This window comes from Durio zibethinus, chromosome 2 (assembly GCF_047325235.1).
Source record: "Durio zibethinus cultivar Kanyao isolate XHJ-2024 chromosome 2, ASM4732523v1, whole genome shotgun sequence".
Classification (NCBI taxonomy): Eukaryota; Viridiplantae; Streptophyta; class Magnoliopsida; order Malvales; family Malvaceae; genus Durio; species Durio zibethinus.
Genome location: NC_143163.1, coordinates 29,119,961 through 29,141,171, shown reverse-complemented (window position 1 = coordinate 29,141,171; position 21,211 = coordinate 29,119,961). Strand labels below are relative to the sequence as shown.

General features: G+C 25.9%; 1 protein-coding gene across 1 annotated transcript; it reads right to left on the bottom strand.

Moving 5' to 3' along the window:
• Nucleotides 1–19,762: 19,762 nt before the first annotated feature.
• On the bottom strand, nucleotides 19,763–21,211 carry LOC111317380 (zinc finger protein GIS3-like). Its single transcript, XM_022919811.2, has one exon. It carries the CDS (start codon nucleotides 20,866–20,868, stop codon nucleotides 20,143–20,145), a length of 726 nt encoding a protein of 241 aa, XP_022775546.2. The 5' UTR covers nucleotides 20,869–21,211; the 3' UTR covers nucleotides 19,763–20,142.

Here is a 21,211-nt window from a genome sequence, read left to right as displayed (position 1 = left end):
TACACGTGTCTATTCCCACTTTTCACAACTCACTTGAGACATATCCCATTATTTTGTCTCTATAAATTGTTTCTTCCTCGGCCAGTAACACAGCCTCCCGTGTCTGTCATTTTCGCTTTTTGATTTTTGAGTTCTTATTTTTGTTTCTCAATTCTAACTTGTTCCATTTTTCTTATTGTAATTATGTCGGGGTAATAATGGGAATTAATTCCCCTTCGCAGATTACAATGGATGCTAAGGTGAAAGTGATAGTTGATGAAAATGATAATCGCTGTAAACTCACGAGCTAGTCGTCCGCAAAAATCGTCGTAGGGCTTGGAATTTGTAGCCATGAAGGCAAAAATCCCACCTTGAAAATAGACTACGACTAGAAAAAAACCTCCGTAAAAAGATTTTAAAAAACATCTTGTTCGTATAAGCCAGCTTTTTTAAATTTCATGTTTTCACTTTTTCCCTCTTTTCTAAAGTGTTTTCATTAAAAATATATTATTTTTTTTAGTTTTAACCTAATTTTCTATTGATTTGAAAGTCAGACAAGTTTACCTCAGACGACGAAGTGCCAATAGGTGATCCAATCGACTCTAATCCTTGATTATACGAAAAGAACAGTCCCAACTGTGGGCATTCTAAATCTGACCGCTCAAAAAAGTATTTTTTAAGTTTTTAATCTAACTCTAAATTCTTGAATTTTATTATTTATGTAATTAAAAATAATATTATTATCTAAATTCTTTCAAACTTACAATTTTTAAATACAAATTCTACTAACATGTTAAATGATCTCAGTATCCATTGATCTAATTGACTCAAATCTAGACATATTAATTTTGTGTTTTGAGAAGATTATATGTAAAATAGCCCTGAATTATTTTGTTTTGGCTTAAACTCTTTTAAAATTTCGGACTTTTATTTAAGGGTGATAGTGATTTAGTTCAATTTTAGTTAATTCATAATATATTAAATTTTTAGAAATCAATTTGAATTTGAATCTAATTTCATTTGAAATTGAATCAAATTTTATTAATTAAATTTAGTTCATCAATTTTTAAAGTTAAATTTACAGTATTTTAATATATTTAAATAGATTAATTATAAAATAATTATTCTTATTTTATAAAAATTTAAAAATTATATAAAAACTAATAAAAATATAAATTCATTCAGAATGAATATTTTCAATTTTTTTCATTTCATTATCTAAAAATTAAATTGAATTGAAATATTTAATATTTAAAGCAAAACCAAACTAAATAGAAAAAATTATTGGAATTGAAACAAACATTATAATTTTAAATTCATTTTCAATTTTGTGAATTTTTTCTTGACCCTAACACTATCTTGGATGATTATTGTAACGGTGTAAATATAGCTTTGCTTTTTCAAATAATAATAATAAAAAAAAACCACATTACATTCAAAGAGCGTTTGGTTCATGAAATCTTAAATTTTAGAGAAAAGTATGATTTTTAAAAAAATATAAATTCCTGTTAAATGATGATTCTTTATGACATGAGATTATTAGATTCCTATATTTTTGGTTGGGGGAGTCTCAGATTACTTAATCATGTATTTTTACTATAATGTCTTTTATTACATAAAGAACACAACAAATTGTCAATAAAAGTAATACACAATTAATATATTTCAACTCCTAAAAATGCAATATCCGAGTGCCCAAATATAAAAAAAAAATTATTAATCAATTACTTTATTGAGTTCATCTAAGAAACGTATGAAGTAATCCACAATTATCGTGTTTCAAAGCTTAGAAACACAGTATCAGAGTGATTTAAAAAAAAATTATTACCAATTACTTCGTTTCTATTCCAAGAAACACAATAAACAAGACAACTAATGTGTATGAAATCATAGAATATAAAGAACAATTACTGCATTTAACTTTTAAAAAATACAGTAATTGATTATACACATGATTTAAAAAATAAACAATTACTGTGTTTTACTTCAAAGAAGCATAATAATTGATTATAAATATGGCTTAAAAAATAAACAATTATTGTATTTTGCTTTAAAGAAATGCAACAATTGATTATACACATGTTACATTATAATGAACAATTACTGCATTTCTGTTAAAAGAAAATACAATAGAAACCTTAACCCCAAAATCAAATCGATTTTTATTTTTATAGAGAATAAACCTTGACCCGCAAAGCCCTCGACTACTTTGTCTTTGTCATTGCCACCATCACCACTATCACCACTATCAATCCCTTGTCGTCGATTAAGGTAAAAATATGTTTATTTTTCATATATATTAAGAAACATTTACTATCTACTTTTTTTGCATAAATATCCCAAAAATATGTCAACTATTGATTGAATAGTTTTCAAACAATAAACATTGAAACTTATTTTTTAAACTTAGAATCAAAGATATGTCATTTTTATTCATTAATTTGTTGTAAACAATGGCTTACATCTCTATTATACCGATTAACTATATTATTATTTTGATTGTCAAAGAAATCTTAAGATAGGAACATTTTAAAGATTGAAAATAAAAAATTCTTAGATTTGATGGACTATTTGATTATCCTTTGATATTGTGGATTAGGCAAAAAGTGATTATTAGATTTTGTGATATGAGGGAGATATCAACTGTTGAAATTTTTGCATACATAAAGTTAGGTTATGTATTCATTTAAATATATATGATGAATATATTTTCATAATGTATAATTATATGATAATTGAATTTTTTTTCATCATGCAACCTTTTTTACAGAAGTTTGAAAAATAGACAAATGACTAATACTTACAGATTTATTGATCCGAATCATTTCAGCCATGGTGCTAGCTCTGTAAATGTACGTGTTGGTGCATTGGCTCAAGCATTGCAAAAATAGTCTCAATACTTTCTAGCACCTTATAATCCTACGTATGTTAATTACTTAACTATATTTAATATATGTATTTTATAATTGTCACAAGCATTACATTCTAACATTAGAGATATGACTATGATTTGCATGGGTTAGTGGCAATTAGTTGTCATTGAGTACGCAACATTTATGATTTACTTTTTCGACTTAAGAAAAAATAGATTGGAGCCTAAACCCGAGCTTGTCAATATAATAAACAGGTATTCATCTTTGTTATGTTAACTAATTTATATTATGTTTACGAATTTTTTATGAGTATAATTTATGTTTACGAGTTCTTTTGTCATGGGATTGGGTAATGTTGAAAATGAATAAATTGGATTACATTTCTAGTAAGTGTCAAATATATATTTTTATTTGTTTAAAAGCACTTTGACTACCCAACCATTTTTTTATAGGATTTTCATCAACTAGAAATGACAAGATACGGATATTATATCCTCCGTTTCATGAAGAAGATTGTTATTAATGATTTTATGAGAACACTAAATAAGGTTAGCATAATATTTAAAGTACTAATACTTGTTTCTATTAACCATAATTATGAAATGAAAAGTGATTTACATTCATTCATTATTTTTTTTTTCATAGTAGGCTCAAAAGGAACACTTCACGCAAGATGAAATTAATGGAATACATCATGAATGGTGTGAGTATGTATCCACATTTGCACATTAAGGATTGAAGACAACGAGTCACTTGTAAATTTATGTATAGAACTTCAAATTTTTCGTACTTCATATGAATTTATATTTTTTCATTAATACAATTCATAATTATTTCATTTATACATACAAAAATTGTTCATTTATAGAATTCATAATCGAATCTATGTTTGTCGTATCCAAATTCAATCTATGTTGACATTATATATATACATACAATACAAACATATTTAAAAAACTGTAACTCAATTTATCTTTGTCGAATCTAAATCCAAATTCAAGTTATCAACCAAATTATAAATTGTAACTCAACAATATAGAATATATGACTATTGTCCAGATTACAAACAAACTATATGTGTTCAGGAGGAGAAAAGTCAAAGGATAGGCATAAGCATTACATTCATATATCTACTTTTGTATGTAATCCTTTTTAAATGCTTGTGGTAATGCAAAGAAGAAATCTACTTTGTAAGTATCTTTTGATATATACTCATTAGAAGATAGCATTTCATCAGCCAAGAAATCAAGTTATGATATTTTATTGAAAAACGATATTTTCCTATCATTACTCTAGGTTTCTTTTTTGAAGAATGATACAATATCCTTTGATTTCACTTGCAGTCTCATAATATATAGCTCATATATTACCTATTGTATAAACCAAATCAGCTAATCCATTGTCGCTCCTAGAATGCTTTTTACCTGAGTACATGTTAGTGGTGGACAGATTTGCTGATAAGCTGAACTTATTTCTTCATCCTTCTCTACTTTCTCCCCTTCATGTGCATTATAGGGCTCAATCTTTGTAAAGTCAAAGTCAACATCCTCACTAGTATTTAATGTTCAATTACATCAACTGTTGTTTTGTTCTCTAACTGGTTGCTATATCAATACCAAATATAGTTAGAAAATCTTTAAAGGGAGGGAAATTTTTGTTTATTAACCTTTTAGCATGTGAATGAGTCTACATAAAAATTAAATTAAATACATATCAATTATTTTAATAGAAATCAACATTAAAGTAACTTATATGTTATAGTAAATTACTTACCCAAACCCACTAATCAAAAACTGACTTTCAATAGTGATACATTTTTTTCGATCATTCCAGTCAAATCAATTTGTATCTTTCATATCACAAATAACATGATATTATCTTTTTAGTAGCTTAACCCTTGACTCGATGTGTAGGTTGGCTTTAAGTTTTGATTGGAAAATTAGTGACTCTAACATCATTTCAAGATGTTTTAGATATCTAACTCTAAACGTTTCATTATCACCTATCCATCTAGGATCATTTGTCAAAACATGTAGACATTGACCAAAATATGCATCCTCCTCTTTTGTCCATGGGTGATTACCTATTGATAAGCTTTGTGTTCTTCTTTTGGATGTATTTCTTATAAGATGTATAGAAGTGGCACCAGATGAATATATTTTGATATCTTAATGATATAGTTAGACATTAATGAACAACATGCATATTGAATCTAAAACCAATAAAGATGAACATATAATTAGAGCATGAAGCAAACCAATTGATATGAAAACAAAACAAATATTATTGTAAACAATAGTCAAATACATAGGACACTCATCAAGGAAAAAAAAAGGAAAATATATATTAAGAAAAGGTAGAAAACAAAGAGTACATCAACCATATCTACACAAACACCAATTTAACCAACAAAATAGGAAAAAGATTGTAATGTCCTTAACTTTGGGATTGTAACCAATTTATGAACATCTCTTGTGCCAGATTATCTCTAAATTGAGTTCAAACATTATTTAGTTCAACATGCCTAATCAAATCTTGATGTTCAAATCTATTTAGTTGGCTTCTACTCTTTTCATCAACATCAACTTCAATAGAGTCAATTACCATCTCATACCTAATAAAATTATAAAGAAGACAGTAAGCATAAATGATTTTATATTGTATTTTTATCAGATAAAATGACTTCTCCTTTAAAATTATCGATTTAGCTTTCACTATACCAAAACATCTCTTGATGCAATTTCTTGTTTGAGAGTATTTTATGTTAAAATATTCTTAAGGTGTCATCGGTTAGTGTCCTGCCTTCCAATAATTTATGTGGTATCTTTGACTTCTATAAAGTGTCAAAAAACCTTTCCCATTTGTCTATTTAGTATTACACAAATAGTAATAATCTATTCTAGTGCTATAACATTAATACACATAAAAAAAATATGTTCCATGTAAGAATTAAAACCAAAATATTAAAAGTTAATACCTTGGGCAATCTTTAACCCGTTTTTGCATGTAATAACATCTCTTATCCCTTAGCAAAAATAGTAATAACTTATTTTTTGTTTGATAGGCAATGATGTGGATGAAACTAATAACTAGTTCTTCTATTGACATAAGTTTAAATGCTTGTAACCCCTTTTGTATTTGAAGCAAATGACATACTTTTACAAAAACTCTCCTATCTATTCTACACTACCAGTCAAAAAAATTATTGCAGTTAAGTTCAATTCTCTAATTTGTAACCTATCATATGTGCTAATAATATAAGATAATTTACGTTTTTTTTAAAGTTTTATTGCAACTAATGTCACAGTAATAATAAGTAACAAGTTTAATATAATCTTCATCTAATTTAATTGCAAAATAAGCATTGTTACCAAATGCATCTTCTTTTTTAGTGATAAACGAGCCACAACTACTTAGAAGAAAGATTTTGATTAATGTTGAAAACATGTGTCAAAAGAAAAATGTGTATTTCATAGATGAAATCTAATACACTTTAAAAAAAAAATTGTGAATCATGAACTAAAACCAAAATGAAAAACACATATGATAGATATACATCTTTTCAATCAAGATCTAAATAAGATCTAAACAAATAAAGCAAGAACACATTTGAATTAAACAAATAATGCAAAACAGATCATGATGTAACAAATAGTAGACACACCATTTATTGATAAATTAAATATAAACTGAACAGCACGAAGATGAAAGCAAAAAGCTAATGTTGGTTGAAACAGAAAAGTTTTTATTTGGAGATCTACAATGTTGTCTAAAAAAAAGTGATTTTTGTTATTCAACATAGTTTAACTTCAAAAAAGGTGTTTTTTATGTAAAAAATGTCATAATTGTTATTAAAAATTGGGATTTTATTTGATTAGACATAAGAACATTAGTTGTGTCAAAAACTCAATTTTTGAGAGAAAAAAATTAAAATTTATAAGTCAACAATTACTATGTTTTCTTGAATAGAAATACAGTAAATAACCACATTTATTGCGTTATAAAACATCTTATCCTAGTATTTGACAATTATTATTTCGTTTTAAATCATTCAAACGCAATATTAAAGTGGAAAAAATTTTAAAAAATGTAAAAGTTATCAAATACTGCATTTCTGTTCAAAGAAATGTAGTTATTAATAACAAAGATTGCATTACAAATCCTAGAAATGCATTATTCGATGGAAAAAATATAAAAAAAATTAAGTACATATCAAATATTACATTTTTGTTAAAATAAAGATAGTAAATAATGATAATTATTGCGTTTTAAAGCAAAGATACATAATATTCAAGTGGTAAAATAAAAAAAAAGTTACTACTAAAAGAAATTTGCTACTTAAATACTATGTTAAGCTTTCAACAAACATATTTGTGATATTTGTTTTCTTGTGAAAAAAAACAAGTTAAGTTAGTTACCATACGTGAATTTTCGAAAGGGTAAAATAAAAAGAACACATTTTTTTATTTAGGTTAAATATGGGATAAAAGTAACTTTTTTCCTGAAATTTTAAAAAACCATAAAAAAAAGATCAATTTTTTATTTTGGGATTTTTGGGTACCATTGGGATTGTAAGATTACCCCAGAAATCTATACTTGTAAACCAAATGTGAAAACTACATTCCTACAAGCATAAATTTTGAGAAAAAATCTTAAATTCTCCCAAATCAAATGCTCTCTTAAAGTACATGCTTTTCATATTATTTTCTTAGACTATATTTAGCAAGAGGGAAAGAAAGGAAAAGTGTGGGATAAAATTATATAACAATTAATAAAAATATAATTTTGTTCAGTTGGAATATTTTTAATTTTTCTCATTTCATTATCCACAAATTAAACTAAATTGAAATGTTTAATATCTAAAGCAAAACCAAACTAAATAGAAAAAATGATTCAAATTGAAATAAACATTATAATTTTAAGTTGATTTTTAATTTTTGAATTTTTTTTCTCAACCCTAACACTATCTTGAATGATTATTATAACAGTGAATTTTTTGTAAATATAACTTTATCTTAAAAAAAAAAAAAAAAAGGAAAAAAACCCAACCACATTACACTCAGTGAACATGCTCTCCACTTAGTTGCTTTTCCTTTTTGGTGCAAATGGTCGAAAATGGAGAGATAAACGTTGAAATAAGTCCGACAAATGAAACTATTAAGTAAATGAATGTTTTCTTTACAATTTTCTTTTTAACTATTAAGGTGAAATTTAACATTATGCTATAATTTTTTTGGCCAACAAACAATGTACTCCATTAATATTGGAGAAAACACTTGTACAAAGTTCAGAAACAAAAACCTTAGAGAAAAAATAGAACAAGAAAAATGCAACTCAAAATCCTAAGGTTCGACAAAAATAAAAGGGGGATGCAGGACATCTTGTTAGAATTATTTTCAATATTGTGAAATTAAGATAAATTAGTAAGTATGATAACATAATTAATAGTTTGAGAAACTGTATGATAACATAATCAATAATTTGAGAAATTAAGTAGATAAAGCTAGTATTAAACTTTGGAAAATGTTTCATATAAAAAGGAAATTAATTTAAGGCACAAAAAATTAATTTGTATGAATTCTAACAAAGGCATTTGAATGTTGTATAATTAAAATTAATTATATTTCAAGTTTACGTAAAGGCAATTGATTATCTTATCAAGAGCAATCGATTGCTACAATTTAAGAGTCAGACAATTAGATGACTTATTAGGGAATTTGAATAATAACTAACTTTCTATTCAAGTTAAGGCATTTGAATGCCCATACATAAGCAAACGAATATTGGTTTATTATTTTAGAATTACATTAATATAGTTGAATCAACTACTCTACATAGAAAAAACATTTTGAAAGTAAATTTACAAAGAGGTAATCGAATTTTGAGGTGTGGTAAATTCGATGAAATAAAAGATAAATTTATTAAATAATTTAGAAAGATGTAACCAAAGACAAACTTATAAAAGAAATTATTAGGTGGAATAGCATAGACTAATCCTAAATTTAAGCCCATTCCTTATCATAAAGAGCTGAGGTCTCATCCAAAAGATTTTAAATCATATTTGATATACAAGATATGATAAGATAGGATAAAATGATATTATAAAATGATTACTAGTAATATCCTATCAAAATATATCAATCTTTTATATATTCTATAAATCTTTCTCCCATCTAAATTTGGTGATCTAGAACAACTGATTCTACAAGTATATAACTAAAATTAACTTTGTTATTGTTGCATATATTTGTGAAATTATCTTAGACAGTAACAAACTATTAGTGTCCCTATAAGCACATAATGAGTTTTGGTGATTTGCAAGAAAATGAACTTTTTCATGTGAAAATAAGATATATAGACATCACTTCAACTAAAAGGCTTATTAATTGATCAAGAGTTAGAAATGAAACAAATGAACTTCAATTTAACTGATCTAATCAAGTACACTCACTTGACTTGTACTTATACTTATACTTATACTTGTGTGGAACTAAAACACATGTAGAGATATCTTAGAGGAGCATATTGCTCCAATTGTTTATGATGTTTGAGTAATATTTCAATTTCATTGTGATTTATAAAAACTAATTTTTAGATTTGTGACTTTTTAAAAAAAACATTTTTAATTGATCTATTCCATTAATCATTATTAAATTCACTTAAACTCTAAGTGAAGTAAATCCTAAATATATGAATCTCCACGTAACAAAAACAAATGGACCAGTTCCATTTTTTGTTGGAATTTATATAGGGCATGGGATTCTGAATGACGGATTTCATTAGTTTTTAACTATAATTGATGGAATTGATAGATTTCAAAAATATTTTTACAAGCTTGTTGATTAAGAAATTAAAGTTTTTTCTAATACAAGGGTGTTTTAAAATTTTTATTTTTTAATAGAGGTAATTTTAAATTTATTTATTTAAATGAGATATTTCATGCTATGTCAATGTCATAATAAAATTTTTAAATAATTAATTATATTTTAAAAATAATTTTTTAAAAATTAGAACACTGTTTAATTTACTAATCAATAATCAAGCAACTAAAATTAAAAATTTTTTTTAATTATGAAATTTTAACTGCTTAACTTTATGAGTTTAAAATCCAATGTTATAAAGATATGCAGTTGTCCCTAGCTTTTTATTGTATTTTAGTGCTTTATAATTCCAGTTGGTTTATATTTTTGTTAGTTTGAAGGTTTATTTCACATTTATTTCACGTGATTAGTCGTAAATATTATATATATATATATTGCTTTTTGTTTTAATTATAGTATCAAACAAATAATTCAAATTAACCACTCTTAATTTGGTGAGAGCTCTCACTAATAATTTTGTCAAACAAGAGGTGTGCTACAAGTGAAATGGGTCAAATCAATATTGTTTCATGTTTGCCTAGCAATACAACAAAACTAAATCTACTTTTACATCTTTTTCCTTCAACTTGATTCTTCTAACCCAAACTTCTTAGATTAAAACTATAAAAAATTTCAAAATAAAACCTCTCATTAAAGGTCTTTGGCATTTTTTTATTGTCTTCCTAAATCTACATAACAACAATGAAGAGCTTGGGAGTTTAATTTCAAGTTAACAACAAATCCCCAAAAGAAAAAAAAGATTAAGCACATAACAAACAACCTACCTTTTTTTTTTTCTTCTGTCACTACTGTTGTACTTGCTATTGACTTTTTTTTATTGAAAGAGAGTTAAAGCATTGAATCATAACGTAGTTTTATTTTAATAAATAATCCCCTGTATTTTACCTGTATAAAGATAAAAAAAAATGACATGGCTTAAGTACTTTATTTAATTATATAAGTTTAAAACTACTCCTATCAAAGAATAAAAATTTTAAAATACCCAATTAACAGAAAAACTCCAACTTTATAAGATGCCATTGAAAATAATATGTTACTTAAAAATCAATGATGATTGGTGAATTTCACTCTATTTAGAAATCTCAACCTTTTCAAGAAATCATTGTAATTTTGTGTTACTATGAAGAGAAAGTAATTACCCAAGATGTCATTTTTTTTTTTTTGGGAACTATAGATTGATAAGATTTTTCTTTGATACTGCAAGTTGGATTACACAAATTTTTGGTTATAGCTAGTTAGAAAAAGTATAAAAATCAATGAAAACATCAATAAATAATTATAGAGTGCCCGTTAATATAGCAACTAGCCACCCACCAACAAGAAATTTGATTTGTGTGAAAGAAAATGATCATGATGTGTGTAAGAAAAAGATCATGATGTGTGCCTACAAGAACACTCCCAGTCATTTTCTATCAAAAGAGTGTGGATTTTATCATCCAATCTTGAGGTTACTCTTGGAATATTGTACAAATTATATATTTAATAGTTACTAAATTAATTCCTTATCTTTTAATATTATGTATCAAGGTCCAACCAGTAGGCAAAAGCACAACATTTTAGCAGAAATGAGGGTCTCATTGAAAACCAAAAAAAAAAAAAAATCTTTGGTCCCAACTTATCACAGTAGGGGAGATCTTTATTTATCGTGCTAAATAATGTTGAACACGCGAACTACTTTACTGATTAAATTAGATTGGATCATGGTGGCCAAGAATTGATAGCACATCCCTCACTTAACTTGGTTGTAATATTTAGTTAGATAGATTGAAATTCATTGGAGGGTGACACTAATTACAAATTAAAGGAAAAAGACTTAAGTTAAGTAGGTGTTGACATAGGTTTCAATGGCTTTTATGAAGCAAAATATTGGGTCCTTATACCAATCCACAGCTAACAAGTTTGATTTTCTTATCAATTTTTCTGTTTCACCAACCAAAAGAATGCTCTTAAAAAGAAGAAACTTTTTCAAGTATTACATCAGTTTTCAAACCTTTGATTATGCTTCTTGATTTTTCTTTCTCTCTCCCTAAACCAAATACACCAAAAACTTTGATCAACTAAAAATTGAAGTTAAACCAAACTAAAACCATCCAAGTCTATTCTTTTTACTTTTGGAATCTGATTTCTCTGCTTCCTACTTGTAGCTATCTTCACTATTCATATTATCAACTTCTTCAAACAAATTACCCTCTAGACATTTCAAATCCGAGAAACCTCATCTACTTTTTTTCCTCTATTTTTGTTTATAACAATATGAAATTATTTTGAAAAAAAATGTTTGAAATTTTAATGTATAGACTCTATAATAAAATTGAACCTCAATATATTTATTTACTATGTGTTAGGATGGATTTCAACTATTTATTCTTTATTATGTTGTATTTATTTTGTTTAATAGATATCAAGAACTTGACAATTACTTTCAAGGTTTTTAATATTGTCTCATTTTTATTTTCTTTATGGTGCAATTAGTTAATTAATTTTTAATAATATTTCTAACGTAAAATTTCGATTATATATAATTGATTATATTTTTTTATTTGATTTAAGATAATTTAAATCTAATTTTTTTAACTAAAGAGAAATATGTATCAATTATTGAGTCAAAATTGCTTAACTGCATAAATAAATATTTGAATATACAATGACGAAAAAATAAATAATAAAGCTTGACTCAAACTAATTGACCATTGATCTTAAGTCTAAAACTCTATTTGAAATTATGAAATGTCAAATTTTAAAATTATTGAAATGCTAAATACATAAATTTTGCTAATAAATATCTTTAAATCTCTTTTAAGTTTAGTTAAATTATAATTTATAATAATATTTTGGCTAAAATAGTAAAAATTTTGAACTATTTTACTTTTTTTAAATAAGCTCTTATACTTTTATTGTACCTAAATAAGCTTTTATTCTTTAGTTTGTATTCAAATAAGCTCTTATTTCAAACCAAAAATTGATTTATGAAAATGATTGATTTAGGTACAAATTAAAACTTAAGGGTTTATTTAAGTGAAAATTAAAGGTTAAAGATATATTTGGATAGAATAAAATAATAGGGACTTTTCTTAGTATAGTGGTAAAGTTCAAGGGCATTTTTGTTGTTTTTTTCCTTATATTTTTTAATTAAATGTAATAGATAATTAATTTGATAAATTTTGATACTTTTGAACAAATATTACATAATATGATAATCTTAAAAATTTTGACAAAGTAGTGAATATTATTCAACTAATATAATAGAGAAAATGAAGGAGTATACAAATTTTTTCTTAATAAAAGAGTTTCATATTAATCCTAAAAAATTTAAAACCAATACATTTGTATATTTTTTATTGAAACATAATATAACACTAACCTTGTTTGTCATGTGAAGAAAATAGAGTTATGCATTACCATTCAATTTTTTGTCTCATTTTTTGCTTTGTATAATCTTTCATTAGAGTTTCTATTGTTTGAAAGTAATTGTACATACTACCAATTGAAAGTTTAATTTTTTTTATTTAAAAAGTTTTAATATGTAAAAATATCAAAATACACAATTTTAGAAATTTAAATGAAATAAAATAAATTTCTAATATTGGTATTTGTCATGTTTTAATCTTAAGGATATTTCTATTCTCAAAATAACAAACTTGTTATGTAGCACTTATACAATTTATAATTATTTCATTTTTAGTATTAACAACTTAAATTTTCATAAATGAATGTAATATTGGCAATGGCAAAAAATGTAACATTGGTATAAAAATTTTCAAGTGATGGTTCCAATGAAATTTGTCGCCTTTTGAAAAAATTCACTAAAACAATTAATTTTACTTCACTTGATAATTATTTACTTAGAAAATTCATGTTAGGGCTTTCAACCACTTCGATGACAAACAAAAGCTAGCAATTCAACACAATTGAAAAAATATTAAATCATCTTGAGATAGAAATTAGTTAAGGTGAACAATTCTTATGGTAATTTGGTCATGAGTTACTAACAACTCCACCACCTCCTGAATCATCTAATTATATAGGCAGGAAGTCCAATTGAAGTGTTCAAAATGTACAATGAATCATATAGTGCTAATTTTTTATGAAAGGTGTGTGAAATTAATTTGTATTTGATTTGATATTAGGGTTTTTTTTTTTTTTTGGTTCATGATAAAACAATTATAAAATTTTAGAGAAAAAAATACAAAAGATAAATTAATTATCCAGGTTAGGTTAAACTATAAGAATGGTTTATAATAAATAATTATTTCAACTAGGGTTAATGTTATGAATGACTTGTGAACTATAGTGAAATATTTAATTTTATATTTGAACTTTAAAAATCTTTATCATAGTACTTAAACTATGAATATGTTAACTAATGTGGTACTTGGAGTGTTGTTTGTCCGTCACATATCATCATTTAAAGCTAATTGATAAATATTAGTTACAAGTTCATAGTTTAGGTACTATATTAGAAAATTTTAAATTTCAAATATCACATTAGACATTTCACTATAATCCAGGGATTATTCATGACATTAACCCTTTTAAATGACTAAAAGGATTTAATTATGTTACTAATGATTAAATGATTTGTACCAAAAAATGATCAAATGATCAAGTCTTAAAACATACAAATAATAAAATAATTAACATACATATATAGTTAGCAAACTAATTTGAAACAAAAAATTGAAAGGCAAAAAATTGAAAGAAAAAAACAAGTATGATTCAGTGACTTAATTATGATTATCTTTAATAAATTTATTTATTAATATAAACTACAGCTCTGTGTGTTTCGTGAAAAATTATTTTCATAAAATGATTTCTTAAAAATGTTACATTTTTAAGAAAAGTAGAGATTTTTCATTGTTTGGATGAGCTAATGAAAAATATTTTTTGTTATTTGGTTATTTTTTGAAAAATCTATTTTTTATAATATTATAATAATATTTATTAATATATTATCATAATATTTTTTAATATATATTATATACTAATAATATATTATTTATTAATATATTATTTATTTATTTATTAATAGAATATAATTTATAAGTAAATTTATGCTTAAAAGTATTAATAAGTAATTCTATTCATAGACAATTTTTTTACGAAAAATATGGCTCTGTTTGTTTCACAAAAAATGACTTCCGAAAAATGTTTATATTTTCTAAATAGAAAGAAATTTTCTGTTGTTTGGATGAGTTAATGAAAAATAGTTTACGTTGTTCGGTTATTTTCTAGAAAATCTATTTTTTTTCAAATAATATTAATATAACTATTAGAATATTAAAATTTATTATTATTAAAATATAGAAATTAATTATTATTAAAATTATTAATATTCAAACATAATTATATTTTAATAATATTATTAAATATTAAAATATTATATTAATATAAAAAATAAAACTATTTATTATTCTTTATATTATTTATTAATATATTATAATATTATTTATTAATAATATTTGTTAATATATTATATTAATGGTATATTATTTATTAATAATATATTATTTATTCATATATTATTATAATGTTTATTAATTAAATTAATAATATTTATTATATTATTCATTAATATAATATTATTTATTAATATTAATATATTAGTATATATTTATTTATAATAATATTTATTAATATTATAGTATTTATTAATATATAATAATATTATTTATCAATATAATATTATTTATGAATATATTATAATATTATTTATTAATATATAGTAATATAATATCATTTATTAATATAATATTATTTATTTACTAATATAATATTATTTACAAGTAAAATTATGCTCAAAAGTATTAATAAATAGTTATACTCATGGATAGCTATTTTTCAAAAAATATATTCCCCCTTTTCAAATCCATAAGATAATTTCCAAAAAAAATGACCTCATTTTCTATTGATCAATAAGTCATTTTTCATTGACCAGTCGAATTTTTACCAAACAAACACCTGAAAATACGAAAATTATTTTTCAAAAATCATTTTTTACTAAATAAATGGAGTCTATCTTCCTTTTTTTAAATCCGTAAGATAATTTTTAGAAAAAATTATCTTATTTTTCGTTGACTAATATGTCATTTTTCATTGACCATCCAATTTTCTGTTACATAAACACTTGAAAATGCAAAAATTATTTTCTGTGAAACAAACGGAGCTGTATGTACAATTGATTTTGTAGGAATAAAAAACAAACTCCATAAAATTTTCTTATTTCTATGCAATCTAATAAGCTTAGATCCGTTATATTTGAATTTTTATTTGATGTGAAAATTATATTTTTTGTCTTAATATGAGTATAATTAAAAAATTCATTTAAATTAACATTTACAAAAAATTTCTAATATATTTTAATAAATTACTTTTAACATTTTTAGAATTAAAACTTTATTATGAGTATTTTAATTAACCAGTTTTAGTTTGGTCAAAAAAATCACTGTTAGCATTTTAGTCTGATTATAAAAAACCTAATAATAAAAAAAATTCATTTAAATTAAAATTTATAAAAATTTACTAAAGGTATTTTAGTCAATCACCTTTAATACTTTTGGAACTACAATTTTAAATAAATTAATTTTCCATAAACTTTATTTTTAATTTTAGTTGATTTAATTAAACTTAAATAAATTAATAAAAGTTATATATATTTAAAGATAATTTTATTAATTTAAAATTTTATTAAAATATTTAGGTCAATCACTTTTAATACTTTTAGAGTTCACACTTTTAAATATTAAAAATAATTATATTTATCTGCATTGAAAGAAACAACAAATTTATTGTCAATATTATTAATTGGCTTTGATCACAACAATCTATATTAGTTAGAAGCATATTACCATGTGATTTAAAAGTCTTATACGATAGATATGTTTATATATCTTAGGATTTAGTGATACAATTTAATAAAGAACTTAGTTAACTTTTGATATATTTTTTAAGTTTAAATTAAAAAAAAATTATTTATATATAAAAATAAATTTAGAAAACAGAAACAAATTATGAAAAGAGTATTTGTTTAAAGGTAGATTTTTCATTAAATCTCTATTTTAATAGTAAGATGCACTTTTAATATTTTAAACTTCAAAAAATTTTAATATGAAATGAAAACTAATTATTTATAGCAATGAAGAAAAAAAACACCAACTACATGAAATAAATATTTTGAATGACAGCTAATTAGTTAAGCAGGCTAGAAATGAGAAATCAACTGTAATTAATCAATATTTTTATTTTATATGAAAAGAGTTAATAATAAAAAAGTTTAGTAATAAAAAAATTATTTAAATGAAAATTTATTAAAATTTTAATAAATGAGAACTGAATAATAAAAAGTTAATAATAAAAAATATTTAATTAAGATTTATTAAAAATTTTATAAAAAAATATTTTAATCACTCACTTTTAATAGTTTAAAAATTAAGATGTTATTAAAAATATTTTAATAAATCATTATTAATACTTTTGAAATTCACGCTATATAAAGAAAGCAAAGGTTAGCTAAATCGTCCTTTAGGAAGTTTCAAGGTATGAGGAAAGGCCGGTCACCAACTTTGTGGGTATGTTGAACGCTTTAAAATTCTAAACTTTACTTTGCACCGAAAATGAAAAAGATTTTGGGGCCGGGGGTGCCACTGCCACCACACCATCTTCCTTTGACCAATTATTTAATTTAATCTGTCTTAAATTAGTGGACAAACCCTAGAATGATGCATTAATTGGTGCTTTTGCATACATTATTTTGTTTAAATGCTTACAGGTAAGCTTCTTTTTGCCCACAAGCTTTTAGTTGCCGATTTTTGAGAACCGCAATATTCTTTGCAGCCATTAACAAATAACAATCCCATTGTTTTCTCAACCAAATACATTAATTCAAAAGAAAAAAAAAATACACTAGGGTTGCAGCAGCTCGTGATCCCATCAAATTAAGCAGTTGATTTCAAAATGTGGGGAAAACCTAGAAATTTGGAATGCATGGAATGGGTCCCATTTTCCATCATCTTCTAGTCAAGTTGAGAGAAAAGAAACACCAATAAACTATCAAAATGTTAGTTGGAGTTATTGGGACTAGAAGAGAATAAGTCGGCCTGCAATAATATCTCACCCTTCAGTTGAAAAGAACCACAAGATTACTTTCTCCTTGCATCAAGAAAAACGAATCTGGAGATTGGATACAAGTTAATATTATGGACTGTATTAAAAGTGAAGAGAAATGATGATGCCCTAATGTCAAAACTAATTGAGGATGGCAATTAAAGGGATTATCTTTGTGAAAAGGGAGAGTCCAGAAAGAATGAAAGCAACAGCTTGAATAACTGGCTTTTGGCCAAAAAAAAAGAAAAAAGGAAAAAGATAACAGAAACTGGCTGCATGGTTTATGTGTATTCAGATCCAACAATTGGCCTTCTCTTTTTAAGCATGACAAGACAAATTTTGGGTTTTAAGACTTTCTCTTCAGTTTAACATGTCTTGTTTGTACTAAAACTGACAACTTACTGTTACTGCATTCTTTCAAGTTAGAGATGATTTAAGACTTAAGACAGATTTCGACTTGAAAGATTTGAAAAGATACTAATTGGATTCAAGTTGCAATCGTGCTTGAATTGTCTCCAACCCCACTTAATTTATTGGATTATAAGTTGACTATAATCTAGAGAAAGAGAGAATCCCGAAGCTAATAAACCCTTCTTTCTAGGAACAAATAAAGCAACACCACAATTTGATTATCCAATTCCAATCTTCAGCTCCACCTTAATCTGTAAACTAGTTTAGCATTGAGGTTGAAAGTGGCTTTTACATTTAAAAATCACTTTTGACCGTTCTAAATAATAACACAAGTGAGAAGCATCATTGTAATTCTTTTTACTACAATTATCCAATTAAAATAAAAATTTTTATAAGAATTCACTACTTGTAAATGTGAGTTTCATATAAAATTTTAATAGATCTTTTATAATTCTGAATTATAATTGATTAATTATATTACAATTATTGTAGGTGATATGTTCTAAAAAAAGTGATTTCAATTTAAAATTTTGATTTAGAAACTCAAACAAAAAAACTAAATAGGAGGTGTTTTGGGTTTATCTACATTTTTGTAACAAAAATGACTTTACTATAATTATATATCTAAATTTTTATTATTTTATGCATATCTTTTAGATATTTTAATTCATTACAATATTTTTTTACGGCAATACCAAGCACTTAAAATTCTTAAACCATATTTTTTTCATCACACTTTTAAACAAAAATTTTCAATCCAAACTTTTTCAAGCATAATAATAATAATAATAATAATAATAATAATAATGTTAAACTAGACCTAATTCTTACTCAAAACCCATTGTGGTACATACCTTGATCACAAATTGCAAGTGATTGATCCTATCTCAAAAGGGTCAGGGTAAAAAAAAAAGATTTTCCATGCAGATTGGTTCTACATTTCAATCACGTCAACCAACAGGATCATGATCATGATTATCGGAACAAGAGGAAAGAAAAAACATTAAAACAGGTATCTCCAAGAACTCAGACTGCCTGCTTCATCAATTGCCATTATCTCTATCGTTAAGTGGGTCAGAAAATTGGGAGCAATTCTGCCTAATTAACATTGTTCTTTGGAAATCCTGACTCTAGTGTCACAACATGAGGACATTCCTGATGGTTTGCAAATTAGGGTTTCGCATTGGTAACAGACAAATAATAGCTGCAGACATGTAATGACAACAGCTGGATGTTAATACTGTCTCCTGTTGAGTCCCCACCTCTAAAAGTTAGCAGCGAAGGGCTTAAAGTTAAATGAGTTGCACAAATAGTACATGGACTGGAACCCACCTCATTTTCTAACGTATGGCTTTGAAATATTTCTGAACCTAAACTCACTTTTGCTTTTAGGTTTTGAAATTTAAGAGAAATGAAGAGACAAAGTGTATTACCTTTCCACAGCCACCAATGACCAATCAATCACCAAACCAACCAGCCAAGCAGTAGGATGTGTTTCATTAGATGAGTCACATTTCACTTGCCACAATTAATAAGGCCAAATTGTAAGGTAAGGTCACAGCATTTTGTCCATAGCTGGTTGGTGCTACCGTTACGTCAAATCTCCATCACTGCTTCATTCCTTTTTTTACCCTAGGATCTCATTTCAAATTTCAATTTACTACTTTACATAAAGATATTTAATTGTAGAAAAAAAAAGAATAAAACTCAAATACATATGAAACTTTTGATTATAAATTTAGATCTAAGATACAACCTTGAAGTTGGTGAGGAAACTTAATTATAACTAAAAAAGGAAAAAAATATGTGCAAGTGAAACAAATAATTTCCTTCAAGAAAAAAATTAAATAAATAAAATTTTTGGAAATGTACAAAGATCCCCAGTCTCTAAGCCTGAGTCAACGGCCGGCTGGAGCAAGACTGAGATGCAAATCTAAGCCCAATGAATCATCAAAACTGGGCCCATCATCTCCCTTTGAAAACCTACTCAACAAGGGCCCATCAATGGCCCGTCCATGGTGGGCCCTACCTTGTATCACTTGCGGGCCAAAGCCTAGACCCGAATCCCCCACACCACCCGCAAAAGGTACAACCGCTGGCACCCTCCCCACGCTACCTCCACCTCCACCAGTCGGAATCACACAACCATGTGAAACGTGGAAAGGTGGTGGCACACCTCGTGGCAAGTAAACCCATGATGGCCCCGCCGCAGCTGGAACTACAACAGGTGCAGGTGATGCTAAGAGATGTGGCGGAGGAGCAAAAGCAGAGATCATAGGATTTCTGGCTAATGAAACAGCTGCGCTACGAGTGGCTTGAAGCTGAGCACGTTTTAGCTGTTGCCTTTCCTTTTTATGAGCGTTTTGATGACCACCTAAGGCTTGAGAGTTGGCAAACTCACGGCAACAGTACTGACACTCGTATTTGCGGTCACCAGCAGCAGGGAAGCCTCCTGGCTCTGGGGACTCAGATAACGGAGCTTTGGTGGTGTTGGTGTTGGTGGTTGTGGTAGTGGTGCTGGATTCCGAAACGTCGTCGTCTTCTGAGACGTTGAAGCCGAAGAGTTTTAAACGTGAAGTGGCGCTGTTGGTTTTAGTATTAGCCTGGTAGTGCAGTTCTGCCATGTTGAGAAAAAAAGAAAGAGAGAAAAGACGGAAAGAAATGAAGAAACGTAGGTAATGTGATGTAAGAAAAGAGTTGCATGTGTGGGGGTATATATAGAGGATAAAAAGGGTTTGTAAATGTGCAAGAGTAAAATGTGAGAGAGAAAGATTTCAGATATCCACAACAGTGGCAGGGGAAAGGGCGAGTATAAGGGAACACGACCCAAGAACAATTGGGGGACCCAAGTGGATTGCACTTTGTCTCCGACTATAGCTATTTCTCTCTCTGCTGCCTTAAAATAATTAGAAACTTGCATAGATTTTTTGTTCTTTGTTTGTTTATATAGCTGGTATTTGCTTATAA

Excerpts from the sequence above, each read along its gene's own strand:
- LOC111317380 (XM_022919811.2), bottom strand. The coding sequence starts at position 20,868 with ATGGCAGAACTGCACTACCAGGCTAATACTAAAACCAACAGCGCCACT.